The sequence below is a fragment of the Parasteatoda tepidariorum genome, chromosome 1 (assembly GCF_043381705.1).
Source record: "Parasteatoda tepidariorum isolate YZ-2023 chromosome 1, CAS_Ptep_4.0, whole genome shotgun sequence".
Lineage (NCBI taxonomy): Eukaryota > Metazoa > Arthropoda > Arachnida > Araneae > Theridiidae > Parasteatoda > Parasteatoda tepidariorum.
In genome coordinates this window covers 74099907-74115201 of record NC_092204.1, presented here as the reverse complement: position 1 = coordinate 74115201, position 15295 = coordinate 74099907, and the positions used below count along the sequence as shown (strand labels likewise).

Sequence of the window (15295 nt, the reverse complement as noted above, 5' to 3'; positions counted from 1 at the left end):
ACTGTTCTCACTAAACACTAAAATTAAACAGAAGCCAGTTACAAAATGCGATAGAGAGCTTGATTGGTGAAATATCGAGATTAATGACAAACTCACCAATCAAGTTGCTCTCACGCGCAGAGCGTACGGTGAGAATGGATCTTAAATCAAAAAGAAAATTTCTAAATCGCGACTGCAACCGTGAATTAATATTCCATGCTTATTCTTTGTTTTGTAAACAAATCCGTCAATCTAGAAATTATGCGAAAAGAAGTTATTTGTCTTTAAAGTCGTATTTAGTAGACCTTAAAGTTACCTATCGACTTCATAAAGTCGGAAATGCAATCGACTTCATAAAATTATAGCACACGAAGAGTTTTGACCTATAATGTTTTTAATTTTAATACTATACACATACTTAAACTTTGTTAAATACAATCACAGTTCTTTTTTAATTTATAATTCTTTATCATGATGTTAACTTACCTGAAAAAGAGAGCCTTGTTCACCTACATGAAAACTAGTCATTTAGCAAAATTCAATGTTCAGCGTAAGTTAGGTGTTTAATAATAAAGATGCATATTGATTTTCACTTATATGTTACAATTGTGTATAAATAAAGGGGATATTTCCGTATCGTGATCTGTCACGGTAACTATAAATGCCAAGGTGCTATAAAGATTTTAAAATTGCTAATTTAAAATGAAACATGTAGATGTTTGCCCCAGGAGTCGCTATGAGCAGAATTGGACGCCGATTACAATCTTAATTAATTACAGATAATTACTGCCATATAATCAATTATTTGTTAACACTATTACATAAATTTTTATTACATCAGAGTAGAGCAAAAATGTAATCGATTACAATTTTCAATTACAGTTATGAATTACTTGTAATCATGATTACAAATTTTGATTACAACTGTAATCGTGATTACAGTAATCAGCTACTTGTAATCATGATTTCAAACATTCATAATTTTGATTTCAACTGTAATTGTGATTACATAACCAATTACTGTAATCAATTACTTGTAATTATGATTACAAGCAATCAAAATATACGATTACATGAAATCATAATTGCCTATAATTACGATTACAATTAATCTAAATATATCATTAAAAAACTATTGCATATTTATAAATTATTATATTTTACAATAGAAGGTATAATGCATCGTGTAATTGTACATTGTGTACGAATTTAACATACAGGGTATGCATGAACGAATATAACTAAAATGTGTGTACATATGTATTTATATAATGCATATGTGGGTAAATGCATTTGTACAGACATTTTTTGTGCAATGTATGTGCCATACATGTATTTACAACAAATTTATATATTATGCATCTATGAACAATGTATGAATGTCCCATATGTGTATGGTCATTTGAAGTTTGTCCCATGCATGTATGTATGTCTCATGTCTGCATGTACAATTTATTTATAAATAATATTTATGCATACATGTACAATATATGTGTATATGTACATTCTATCTATGTCCCATGCATGCATGTCCAGTCCCGCAGTGGACTGATCGTTAAGACACGGTTCCCAGCAGATCACCGAAGTCAAGCATCACTGGCTACGGTCAGTGTGCGGGTGGGTGACCACTTGGATCAGTCTGCGTAGGGACCGAGGGTGTGCGGTATTGGTCCTCGTTAAACTGTGCTACCGTAAAGTGCTCGACTTCGCGCGCAGGTCGTCGGGCTACTGAAGCGGGGGTGCCATCCCTTCCGCAGAGGATCAAAATTGTGATGGCATGTCTTCGGATCGTCCTCCGGGATGTTTCCCAGACCGTCGCCAATAGCCCATTGTGCAGCTCTAGTGCGACGTAAAGTAACAACAACAACATGCATGTCCAATTTATTTATTAACAATATATATATGTATGTACATCATAGGCATGTACATATACACAATGCATGTATGCATCTAAATATGAAAAATATATTTGTGTACGATTGTATGTACATAGGGCGTACTTATATTTTACATATACACATACATACATTCGACTTGCATGTATGTGCATACATATACTGTGCAGATCTACATTCATATATTGTGCATATACACGAGCATACATAAATTGTAAATATGAGCATACATATATTGGACATAAATCTTTTGCACGACTTTTACATGTGTACATATATGTTTTCCTAATGTATGCAATATGTACAATGTACTTATGCCCAATAATCGCATCCACACATGTACAATTCACAATCTCTCATGTATGCATATCCATATGTATTATATATGCACGTACAAGGAGTGAATGTATGTACATTCATACATTGCACATGTGTACATATATACAATATATTAATGTTCAATGAATGTATGTACATATATACAATACATTTATGTTTTAATATATGTACAATGCAATAAATAAAAGGTATGTAAGTTAAGTGGAAAAACCACTGATAATGACTCAAGCAAGTTAAATGACAAAATCAAACGATATTTAAATTTAGATTTAATTGGCACCTTTAATTGTTTTATGTCATTTTAAAATTGTTTGAATGAAAAATAATTTTCATAAAATGTTTGACACCACAAATAAATTTTTTATAACATAATGCAATACATAGAAAGAAATTTTTAAATGGCTAATTTTAAATGTGGAAATAATATTTAGGAATTTAAAATAAGATTATCATTTGCTTTCCAAAAAATAAGAGATTAAGTCTTATATGTTTTAGAGCAAATTTTAATAACTTAGCTGTTAGAAAGTTTTTTAATACATGCACATTGTATGTGCTTACATACATTGTAAATACATATATTTAAATGCACACCTGTATTTAGACATTACCTGTAATATNAATTGTAATCATGATTACAAGTAATTGATTACTGTAATCAAAAAATGTAATCGATTACATCTTTGGCCAACTCTGATATATATGTGCATCTATTGCATGTACAAACCATATATCTATGCACATGTAAACGTGCATGAATACATGCATGCATTTTATTAACGGAACTATGTGCATTTAGTGTACCTGTAAGCAACATGCTTACATATTGTATGTAAATACGTACAATGTATGCATGCATACATTGTATATATGTGCTATTATTGTACATTTATACAATGTATGTAATGTATAAAAATGTATGTATAGGTATATACATTATTTTCGCATTCGTTCATACATTTATTGTCAGTGTATACGAAGATACAAAACATTGCATTTGCATACAAACTAATATGCATGCATACTTCTATCATGCATAATTATGTGTACTAAGCATATGCATGTAATACAAAAATTAAATACTTTTGTATTAATAAAAGAATTAAAACTTTTGTTTTCATAAAATGTCTTTGTTAAAGAATAAGCGTAGAGAGATTCTATTTTGGGAATTCAAGGCTGAAAACATACCATTGAAATATAAATAGATTTATATTTCAAAGGAAGAGTTATTTTTAGAATCTATCCCTCTGTCACTTCCATATTAGGAAGCAGTAAATGATTTTCCTTAATGCGTAAGGTTACAAGGAATGTACGAAGTGTGCCTTTTTACCTGAAATGTGTGTTGGTATAAAACGTAGGAACACTAGTTTTGTGTGTCCCTTTTATCATGATGTGATCCTGATAAACTGTTCCGGAATTGTCAGAAGTCTTGTCCATTCCCCTCCCGTAGGGAGTGTGGATGTGAACTGTTATCAATACCAGCCTACATTTAAATAAACCTGTTTAGAACATCTGATGGCTTACGACTGCATTATTTCAAGCTAAATACAACACTGATAACAGGGATGTAGCCCTGTTATTACATGCATATTTTATTTATGTATATTACAATATGAATACGTATATTGTACATACAAACAACGTTTCTGCATACATTGTATATGTATTTCTAGGACTCAAAAATTTTATGTACATGCGTGCGTACATTCAATGTACATGAAAATATATATCCCCATACATATTTGCATAATGTATTTACGTATAGTATGCAATCGTAATTACTTGTAATCGTATAGTTTGATTACAAGTAATCATGATTATGTGTAATCACAATTACCTGCAATCGTTTTTGCTGTGATTATGGGATCCCAATTACTTGGAATGACTATTACAGCTGTAATGAAAATTGTAATTGCGATTACATGTAATTGATTTCTGTAATTGATTACTATAATTGATTGTTGTAATCAAGATTTCAGCTGTATTCAAAATTATGTCATTTTGTAATCATAATTGCAGTAATCAAAAATTGTAATCAATTACATTTTTCCCAACTCTGGCTACGAGTTATACCTTTGGAGTTAGCCCCTTTCTGTGATTTTTAGTTTTCGCAGGCTGCTGCCCAGAAGTTGTCAAGACTTGGCGATTATTCTGCCATTAATCACGATACAGAAATTTCCCCTAAATAAATATTACATCACTCAAGATACATATTGTTTTCTGTATTTTTTAAAATATTATTTTGGTTATTGGTTCCCTAAAAATCCTCAATTGTTGTGTTAATTTCATATATTAAAACTTTTAAACAGCTTCATGTCTTATTTATTTAGTTGGAATTACAATTTGTTGTGTAGAAATAAAAAAGGTCCAAAAAATTTGTTGGCTAGCGTAACTGAAAAACTCCAATGAGAAAGATTTCATCATGGGTATCTGCAGTTATCTCCATTTTTTAGTAATGCTAAATTCTCGATAAATATTTTTTTTTATTGCCAATGTCAGCGATTATAGTAATAAATGTAAATTAGAACAATAAATTTATGGATACTGGATTAAGACTACCTGTAACTAGTTAAGATATAAACAGGTATCTTTATCCTTAAAGTACCACCAATTATTTGTCAGTTATATTTTTCAAATGAGCAAAAAAAACTAACAAATTTTGTAATATGGTGTTACTATTTTAAAATTTAAAAAAAAAATAATTTAATAACAGTTTTTAATATCCTTTAAAATAGGCTGTATAACTACAAAACATTTAATTTAATAATGATATATCTTCTTATTGGATGAATAGTTCTCTCAATTTCATTGTTTATTTGTAACAAAATTGTTGTTTTTTCCCTTTTGATTATTACAGATTTTTGTTTATTTCTCCATGCCTGCTTGGATAGAAACCATTGTAAGAATTTTTTTCTTTTAGTAGAATGTGTTAAATTGGTTTAGCAAAAATATCTTGTTTCATTTTAACATTAACTAATATTTAATTAATTTTTATTATTTTTCTAAAAATGTTGTTGTAGTCAGAAAGTTTACTATAATATTGATGATCAGCAACACAAATATTATAAAGTTGATGAAAAACAGTATTATTTTAGTGAATTGTATAATGTAATTTTTCCACACCTGCTTTAAAAGAATTTTTCTTTTGTTTGTCAAGAGAACAAATTATGAAATATTAAATCAGAAATAAAATTTATAGTCAAATTATAAAATCTTTACTTAAATTTCAATAATAGTTACAACCAACTACAACATATAAGAGTTTTACTGTCAATATACTTATTTAAATTTATATAAAGATGATTTTTTTAAAGTTGAAGGCATTATTATTTTTCATACTTTGTGTTACTATATTTTTCTTCATGTGTTGACAATCATCATTCATGTGTTGACATTTCTTCTTCTACTGAACAAAATTTTCAGCCCCATTTTTGCTCTAACAAGAGTTGTTTTGCAAAACACTTTTTTACAAAATTTATCAAAAGAAGGTTTTTATTCCGTAGAATTGTTTTGAAAATGGTTATTATGCTGTAAAATGTTTGAAGTTTTACAGAATAAGATAGTATTGAAACCGTTTGTAGTTTCGAAAGCAGTTAACGAAATGTATACAGAAGATACTTGTTAACCATGCTTCAAATGATTAATATATTTATTTGATGCTTGATATTGATTTTGCAGGGTTCGATTTTTAAGATGACATGGGTAAAAACCGTGTCTTTATCTCTGTCATTTCAGAGATCGCACGTTGGTGATTCCTAGCAAAATACGGCAACCATATCCCTTTTTTTAATATATATATATATATAAAATTATATATTATATATATTAAAATTATATATATATAATTATGTATTTTGTCATTGTGCATTGTAATTTTGAAATTTATGAAGGTTTTTAATTCAAATGTTTTCACAAATTTATGATTTCATTCCAGAATGTGCTGCCCAATATTCAACTGCTCAAAATCAAAAATTAAAAGTCTATGATGAAATTTCAATCCATAAAAAGAAAAACAAAATAAAACCTAAACCTTATGAGGAATTATTGAAAGGTTTGTTTAACTCATTCTAATGAATTAAAAATAAAATTGTTAATATTGATTCATATTTTTACTTATTATGATTCTGATTATTTTAATATTTTAGTACTTGAAGCTCGAGAACAAACTCTCCATGTTCAAAGTCGGCAATCCGTGCAAAAGTTGAAAGAAAACTCAAGTTCAATAAGCTTGGGAAAGGACCTATTCAAATCAAATGCTTCTGAATTAAACCTAGACGCCAATGATGGAATATTTACAGTTAAACCCGATGTTAAAACCAGAAGTAAAAGTACTTCAGAGAATAAAACGGCTAATGAAGCTAAGACAAAACAATCCAATAAAGGAAATCTCGTAAAAGCCAAAATTAAGAAAGAACTGTCGGCTAATCAAAAAGAAATGCTTAAAACAACTAAGTTTGCACATGCAATGAAAACCTTGAAGTCATACATAGAAGTCTGCATTAATATAGATGAGGTACATATTTATTAATGATAACTAAAGCAAAAAGCAACGTGAATAATGCGAAAATGAAAGTAAATACGTGGACATACCATAGTTTCGGTTCTATAAACAAAAACCTTTCTCAGAACCACCTGTTTCTAACTAGAACTAAAGTATGTCCATTTATGTACTTTCAATTGTGTATTATTCACGTTTTTTGCTTTATTCTACATAGCACTAAGTATACTTTATCTTTTGTTAGTTATCAATGTTAATATGTATTATATAATTTATTAATCTCTCTGTTTCAAATTATGTTAAAAATATATTTGCGGTGCTCATTACTTTCACCTGTCTTACCGCCTGCTTGGTGAGTTAAACTTTTCAGGAAAAAGCAACCCTGCAAAAAAAGTTCTCTGTCAGATGAAGAACTGCCACTTACCTTTTCTACTTCTTCGCTAGCTACCTTGGTCGCAGGAAGACCAATAATATTTTTCATTTGTTGATGTTATACTAATGTTATGTTTGTTAAATAAAATTTTCTTAGAGAAATTAGCATTTAATTTTTCATGGTTTTATTTAGTTATTTATTTTTAAGTTCAAATGGGCTCATTCTCTGAATAGTAATAAAAAATTTCAGTGACGAGTTGTATAATAAGAATTTAGTCTCACCTTTAAAATTTGTAACAAAATTTTATTGTACTGCATCATTATGATTTATTTCCTTATAGAAAATTATTTATTGTCTGGTCAGTGAATAAACCCTTAAACTTTTACAAAAAATATTATACAGAAAATGGTTTTATTAAATAATTTGTTTTAGAATTAATTATTTTTGTTATTCATTCTTAATAAAATGTTAAATAGAAGATTGAGTGCAATGGTTTATTTCAGTTTTGTTTAATTAAATAATTTCCTTTTTCATTTTTGAAATATTGCAAAAAAAGGAAGATATATTATTGTTGCTATAATTTGTTTTTATCTTTATTTAATTAAAAGAAGAATTCACTCATCTTGTTTTAATTTTTTTTAATAGGAATGTTAATAACGATTTTGGTTTATAAACAAGTTGACACTGTTCAGTACTTTATTTATTGACAGCTATTGAATCAGGTTTGTTTTTCAATAATTTTACATTATTGCATTCTTGGGGTTGAAAAAAATACTTTTTTTTGTAAAGAAAATAAATATAGTCTCATTAAATTTACATCTTTTTTTTAATGGATTTATACTTATAGCAATATGATTATATTCAAGTATTTGTGATGTTAACACCAGAAATATATTTATTCTATTGCCATTTTCTTCGTTTAATTTTTTTCTTCTTATCTGATTTTAGGTGGGAAAAGCACATTATGCTTTTGAGAGGTACTTGAACAAATATGAGACTAAGTCTGTTGATGTCAGTGTTTATAATATGTTGATTTCTGGCTGGGCTCAGAAAGTAAGTTTTTTTTTAATTTTAGTTAAATTATTTAAAAATATTTAAACTAACAGTTTAATGTTTGAATAAATAAAGTTAAAATTTCATAAAAAATGTGTTCAACTATTTTAAACTTGCTTCTTGTGTGTGTGCAGTATGTTGCACAATACTTGATTGTATACAATATATTTACTACAAATTTTTTTTATATATTTATTCTGATTTTTTTTTTTTAAATATCTAATTGACTTTTTATAAATCAAACAATTTTGGTGGTACTTGTAGGTTTCGCAATACTTAAAATTTTCATAATGATTTAATCACATTGCGAGATAAAAAAAGTTGCAAATTTTTAAATTCAATTTTTAATATATATTTTTTAAAAGGATTATTTTTAATTCAGCGTTAAATCCTTGGTACTTTTTGGTTAGCCAGGCACTAGCGATTAGTCACTATAAAACGTAGAACTCTGCCAACTTTTTATTTTTTGTTCTCGTTATTTTTTTGTTTTATTAATTTTTTTAAACACCTAAAATTAATTCAAATTGAGAATTTAAAATAAATCTTTTAAAATAAATAAATATCCTTATGTTCAACTAACCGAAGAATACCAGATAATTTTATTTACATATTTTTAGTGATATCTAACCTTAATTATTATTAGTAATATTAATTAAAAAAGCGTTCTTAAATACAATTGAACCACAATCTATCGTTTCCTCATTTTTTGTTTCTCCACATGCATCGTCTTCTTATAGATCTGTCCCAAATACTATTCTCATAATGCTAATAAGATGCATTTCAATCATTTTAAAACCATCAGCAGTCAGCATCTATTGCCCAGAAATTCTACCGACATTTAACAACAAAAAAAAATTTTTTTTTTTTAAAAATGAAAAACAGTATTTTCTGTTGCTAGCAAGGAAGAAAAAAAATGATAATTTGTTTTCGAGGCATTATTTTATGCTGACCTGCATTCATTGTTTTCCCATATCTATCATTCACAGTGACTGATCTTTTCAAAAAGCAATTCTAGTGATTATCAATAGATAATAGTTAAGAGGCCTTTGCTATTTTGTATTTTATCTAAAATTTCTTATTTTAATTTTTGAGGTCTTTCCTTGCTTATAAACTTTTGATTATAAATTCTCCTGTGACACTTATACACTCAGATTTGAAATCATTAAATTCTTTGATCTCATACTTTTATAATGTTTATTATTGTTGTGTTTTACTTTATTTAACTGCTCAAAATAATGAAAAAGAATATGTTTATTTTAAGCATATTGTGTTTTTTTTTTCCAATTTACAAAGCAAATAAAGGAAAATTATTTACAGGGTCGCTTGGATAAAGTTAAGAAAATAGTTTCTCAAATGTCTGAAAATTCTATTTCTCCAAATTTGCAATCTTATGCAGGCTACTTAGAATGCATTGGTAGAAGCAAATTTCTAGATATTTCAGAAATTCAGCATGTAGTAAAGGAAATAAAATCTAAAGTAAGTTGATTTGTCAAGATAATTTTCAGTCTCTCTTGAAATTTTTACCCATTACAGATTTTATTATTGTTTCCCTTAATAAATGTGTGTTTTCTTTTTATTTTCCATATCTAATAGGGCTTTTCTTGTTCTGATATTCTACATAAATGTACTTTTGTAGCAGACCAAAAAGAAAAGATAACCGAGGTAAATTTAAATTGATTCCTTATAATTAATAAAAGTAAAAAAACTGAATAAAAATTGAATTTTTTTTTTAAAAAAAAAACTGAATTTTAACAAAAATTGAACTTTAAACATTTTTATTTAACTGAATTTTAAAAACTGAAAAAACATTTTTGTTTACTGCAGGCTGATGCACAGCAGCATTTAAGAGTATAAAAGTAGAAGAAAATATGAAATCTGATTTTTCATACTTTGTTGACATGATTTGTTTTTAATTATTTTGCTGATGTTCTAAAACATTGTTATCTTCTTCTTATAAATATGAAAAGAAGAGGCACAAATACTGTACTTTATCTCTCAGCTATAATGAACCAGCCTTTACTTTTATTTGCTTTACCACACTGCTTTATTTTATGTATTTATTTATTTATATTTTGAAAAATCTTACTGTGTACATCAAACAGCTTGAAAATTTTGCTGTGTGCAAACATTTAGAATTGTGAACAAAACTCACATTCTGAGTTATTCACAATTTTATATGATGTAGATATTGTATTTGGTATATGATTTTCGACACGCTTATTACTATTTAATCTCAATAATGTTAGTGTAGTGTGATATTTATGTTTAATAATAATGTTCTTTATATTTTTATTAATTTCAGGTGTTAGGATTTGTGGAATCAAATCTTTCCACACCGTCACTGGGAAAAGAAAGTTCTATATATTCATGTGAACTTCTCAATAAGTTGAATGATAAATCTTATGGAGTAAGATTTTTTTTTCTTTCTTCCGAATTTCTTTTTATGATCTTTAACATAATTTTCATTGGTAATAGCAATAAATCTTTATCTTATGCATTTCATAAGTTTATCACTTTTGTAAGATGAGGTTTTATAAAATAGTCAGAAACAGTTCAAAATATTTATGAAGTTATTTTATCATTAAAGATAGCTTTTTAATTACATGTGTTTAAATATATTCCTGAACTTTTGAAATGGTTCTTAAAATTGTCCCATAAATATCTTCCTAACCATTCAGCCAATTATCTTAAATTTTCCTAATTATATCATTATTTTTATATTTTTGTCTTTTATTTTTTAAAAAAAAGCTCTCATTTTATGGATTATATTTAACAGTTAGAAGCTCCATTTTTTTAAAATAAAAACTGTATGAGTTAAAAATAAATATTTTCTTATAAAGCAAATGGTCAAAACCTAGATAGTCGATTATATTTTTAATCCCTTTATTTTTTTATGTTTTTTATTATCTAAGACTAATATGTTTATGGTATCCTGCATTTTTAAAACTCTTTAATATCGTTGATAACTTTATTGCTTTTGATAATAAATTTTAAAGAAACATATTGGTAATACTTTATATGATGTTATTACTTAATTTTAGCCAATAAAAATTCATGAAATTATTCTGCTTTTAAGCTCAATTTCAGAAGAGATATCTGCCTCCGTAATTATCATATACCTTTATAATATTCATTCTCCTATTATATAACATATTATATATTTCATGTTTATATTAAACATTGTAATATCTAGGGCCTTTAAATTGTAATTTTATGTCTGTTATTTTATTTACCATTGTTTTATTTTGTAGAGAGGAGGTAGACACCTTGATCTTTGCTTTGAAGAAAAAGATATACCAAAACATGCTGCAAATCAAATGCAAAGTGAAATTAAGTATAGCCTTGAGATTAGATCAGTAGATGCAATTACAAAATTGGATGCAAAAGTTCTTAAATCTGTAAGTTTAAACGAGGATTTTTTTCTACTTGTGAGTGAAAAGTTCAGTAAATAAATAAATTAGCTCAAATTTTAGGAAGTACACTGCACAAAAAAGGCAAAAACCTTAATAACATTTGATCTAGTGAACAGAATATATTTTACTAGGACTTGACCTTAATGGTTTAAGGACCTAACCTTATTAGCAGATATGTACGCTAATTAGCGAATATGTGATATTGATATTTTAAATTATAAAAGTACAATCAAAAACAGATTTTTTTCTGAATAAACCTATATAATTTTTTTGTAGGATTTAGATTCTTAACCCTTAAAATATGGGAGGTAGCTGCAATTCCAGAAACATAATTTCAATAGTTTATGTAGGAAAGTTGTTAAAGCGTAGACCCTTTAATATTAATTTCTTTTTTACATATTTCACCGTATCAAAGATGTTGTATTTTTAAATCTTTCATTCTGAAGTATTAATTGATTGATTACCTTCAAATTTTTGATTTTGGTATTTGAAATTAGTAGATTAAATTTGTACAAAAATTTGTGTACCTTAGAATTAAAATTTTGTTTTGCTCTTATTAAATAAAATAATAAATAAAGATTTAAAAAAAATTGTAACGGAATGTTCTTTGAATAAGAAAGTTTTATAATTATGTGGAAATTCTTTTTTTGCTTCATTAGTTCCAAAAATATGGTGAAATATGCAAAAAGTGAAATTAACATTAAAGGGTTCAAACTTTCTAACCCACTCCTCCAACAACAATTAGGACCATGTTTTCTAGATTGCAATTACATATTGCATTGCAGTAACATATTTTGAAGGTCAAAAATTCATCTATATGATTATTCAGGGAAAGCGCATTTTGCAAGTCTGATTGCATTACTTAAAATATCACCTGCACTAAATTATTAGCATATTTTAGTTTTTTCCCCCAAACCATTAAGATTGAGTTATAGTACCTAAAAATCTGGTAATTAGACCAAAAGGTATTAAGGTGTTTGCTTTTTTTCTTTGCACACTGTACAGTACTACCTTAACCCTTTCGCACCTAGCGGGACAGATACGTCCCAAGCAAATTAAAAAAAACTCTTTTGGGACAGAAACCCTCCCCTGTCTAATGGGAGACTTTCCCACCAGTCCTGCCAATATTTTTGAAGGTATTTTTATTCCCAGAACATAGATGGCGCTGCCGTACATAATGCTACCCTACTCATAGTTTATGCTACCAAAATTGTTGTTGTAAAAAATTTAAAAAAACTCGTCGCGAAAGGGTTAAAAGTATTTTTTAGTCTTATATTTATTGGTTCCTTCATTTAATTTTTCTTATTATGATAGTTTTTATATTTCTTTTACTTATGTCAAGCAAATTAGTGTTTTAATTAATAATCTTAATTTTTTTTAAAGAAATTCAATAATGATTAGTGATATCTTCAAAAACTCTAAACATAAAATTTTAAAGTGTTACAGTATTATCCCAACTTTGCAAAATATGTAAAATTTCAGAGTGTAGAGAGTAAATCATTGAACACTTCTAGAGTGATAATAGTTTCTTTAAGTTTATTGTCTTTTTTTAAATAAATATTCTACTCTTTTGTCAATTTCTTTTACCTGAACTATGTTTTTCATTTATTAGAGGAAGTATTTAAAAGAATGTGAAGGCGAGTGGAGGAAAAAACTTACGCAGGTTTTGAAAAACATTAAAAGTCTTGAAAAACGATCTCTTGGTGAGGGGAATCAACCAACGAAAGTTTTATATTTTCTTATCTGATTTAGTTTATTGATTTTAAAAAGTATTGAACTTTATTTATTTTATATTTAGGAATTCGAATTCGTAAAACATCAATTTATCCATATTTAGCTGTGATTGATACTGATATTCTCGTGGATCTTTTACTTCAGGTAAAACTTTATATTCCACTAACTTAATAATTATATTAATTAATTCGTTATCTGATTTGTACATCAATTTTTCAATCTTAAAATTGGTATATTTTGGGTTTAATTCATGTTTAAGTAATTTTCTAATTTCTAATTAATGAAATAATATTTTTACAACGTTATTTTTATGTTTACTTCTGGTAAAACTTTATATTCTGTTAATAAATAATAAGTAAAAAAATTATTTATTAATTTTTCGATTTTAAATTGGTATTCTCGCGATTTAATTCATGTTTAAGTAGATTTCTTATTAATTTCTTTTCGCAAATATGAAATTTTTATGTTTTTTAAGAAAAAAAAAATTTTCTTTAGAAATATAATTTTTTTATGCTTTTAAAAAATATTTTAATGTTTTTTAATTATGTTTACATCAGTTAACATTTCATATTCTTTTTACTTAATAACAATAAAAAAATACAATAATTCGTTATCTGATTTAACAATTTTTTAAACCGAATCCATATATTTAGGTTTTGTAGATCAATGTTTGTATGTTGTTTTGTAGATCAATGTAGATGTTTAAGTAGATCAATTACTAATTTCTATTTACAAAAATATTTTTATGTTTTCTTTGAGTAAAACTTTATTTTCTGTTAATTTTATTGTTAAAAAAATGAGTAATTCATTATCTAATATTATTTTTATTTTATTTTTAAATTAAAATGTGTACATTTAGGATTTATTTCATGCTCCTTATTAATTTCTTATTACAATAAAATTTTTATGTTTTTATAACAATTAAAATAAAATTTTTTTATTAGGAAGTAAGATTACTTTCTGAAACTGGGGAGTTTTTCAGCCTTAATGAAGGTACCATGTATAAAGCGCTTGGACACAAAGTTATGAACCATTACTTTGTTTGGCTGAATCAAAAACATAAAATAACAGACAAGGTATCTTTATATTATTTCTTGAAGTTTTATTTTAAAACAAATTGTGTAATATTTCATTTCATTATGTAATGTCTCTCTTCATTCAGGTGTTATTCATTTATCAACATTACCTAGATTATCTTCTTAATCCTGAACTTTGTGAAAAATATACGCCAAGGGAATATTGGGAGAAGTTGAAATTAGATTATTCGAGTGGACCTAGTATTGTGAGTATCATTTTCTATCTGCACTATTTTCTGGCTATATGAATAATGACTATTTTCTACTATATTAGAATAATGGCTTATTTGTAATATCTACTGCCTGATATATGAATTCTTTACCTAATTTAAGTATATTAACTATTTGCTCACTTTATTTGATAATTGTAGCCATTTAAAGCCACTGCAATTTAAATTAATTTGCTATTTCTTTTGAAATACAGATATTTCAAAATTAATGTATAAAAAAGAAATAATTTTTTAAACTCTACAAACATTACTCTACAGCAAATTTTACACATTCTAAATATAATTATAGAGCAACACTGTAAATGTATTAATTTTATCCCATAAAGAATACATATTTATCCTATAAAAGAATACATAGTCTAAAGTTGAGACTTCTATCCTGGTAAAAATGTGTTATTTAGCATTACTGTCAATTAGGCCAATAGTAACAAAATATCAAAGTGTAACTTTTTTAATTTCTCCCTTTATTTGATAAGAAACATGCGGTCAAAATTTGAGATTTCTATGTTTGTGGCAAATGCTTATTTAGCATAATGGAGTAATGGGTTTCAAATGGTAAGGTAAATATTATCCCGATACTTACAAATTTTGAAATGAAATTTTTATAGTTTTTCTTTATATCTGATAAGAAAGGCCTGGTCCAAATTTGAGATTTTTTTCTCAGTGAAAACATGTTATTTAGCAATACTTAATTAGGCTAATTATCTT

General features: G+C 26.6%; 1 protein-coding gene across 3 annotated transcripts in view; it reads left to right on the top strand.

Moving 5' to 3' along the window:
* Window positions 1–188: 188 nt before the first annotated feature.
* Window positions 189–15295, top strand: part of LOC107448142 (mitochondrial RNA polymerase) — a 40378-nt gene continuing 25271 nt past the window's right edge. Inside the window, exons 1-13 of one of the 3 annotated variants that reach the window (XM_071182332.1) lie at window positions 202–529; window positions 5068–5109; window positions 6145–6261; window positions 6356–6723; window positions 8030–8134; window positions 9452–9610; window positions 9728–9796; window positions 10437–10541; window positions 11386–11532; window positions 13160–13250; window positions 13346–13425; window positions 14226–14357; window positions 14444–14563. In XM_071182332.1, the coding sequence (XP_071038433.1) occupies window positions 6646–6723; window positions 8030–8134; window positions 9452–9610; window positions 9728–9796; window positions 10437–10541; window positions 11386–11532; window positions 13160–13250; window positions 13346–13425; window positions 14226–14357; window positions 14444–14563 (1086 nt within the window). In that variant the 5' untranslated portion in view covers window positions 202–529; window positions 5068–5109; window positions 6145–6261; window positions 6356–6645. Of the gene's footprint in view, window positions 530–5067; window positions 5110–6144; window positions 6262–6355; window positions 6724–7751; window positions 7804–8029; window positions 8135–9451; window positions 9611–9727; window positions 9797–10436; window positions 10542–11385; window positions 11533–13159; window positions 13251–13345; window positions 13426–14225; window positions 14358–14443; window positions 14564–15295 lie in introns of those variants that run through there. The other 2 variants (XM_043039485.2, XM_043039487.2) reach the window with 2 other exon arrangements.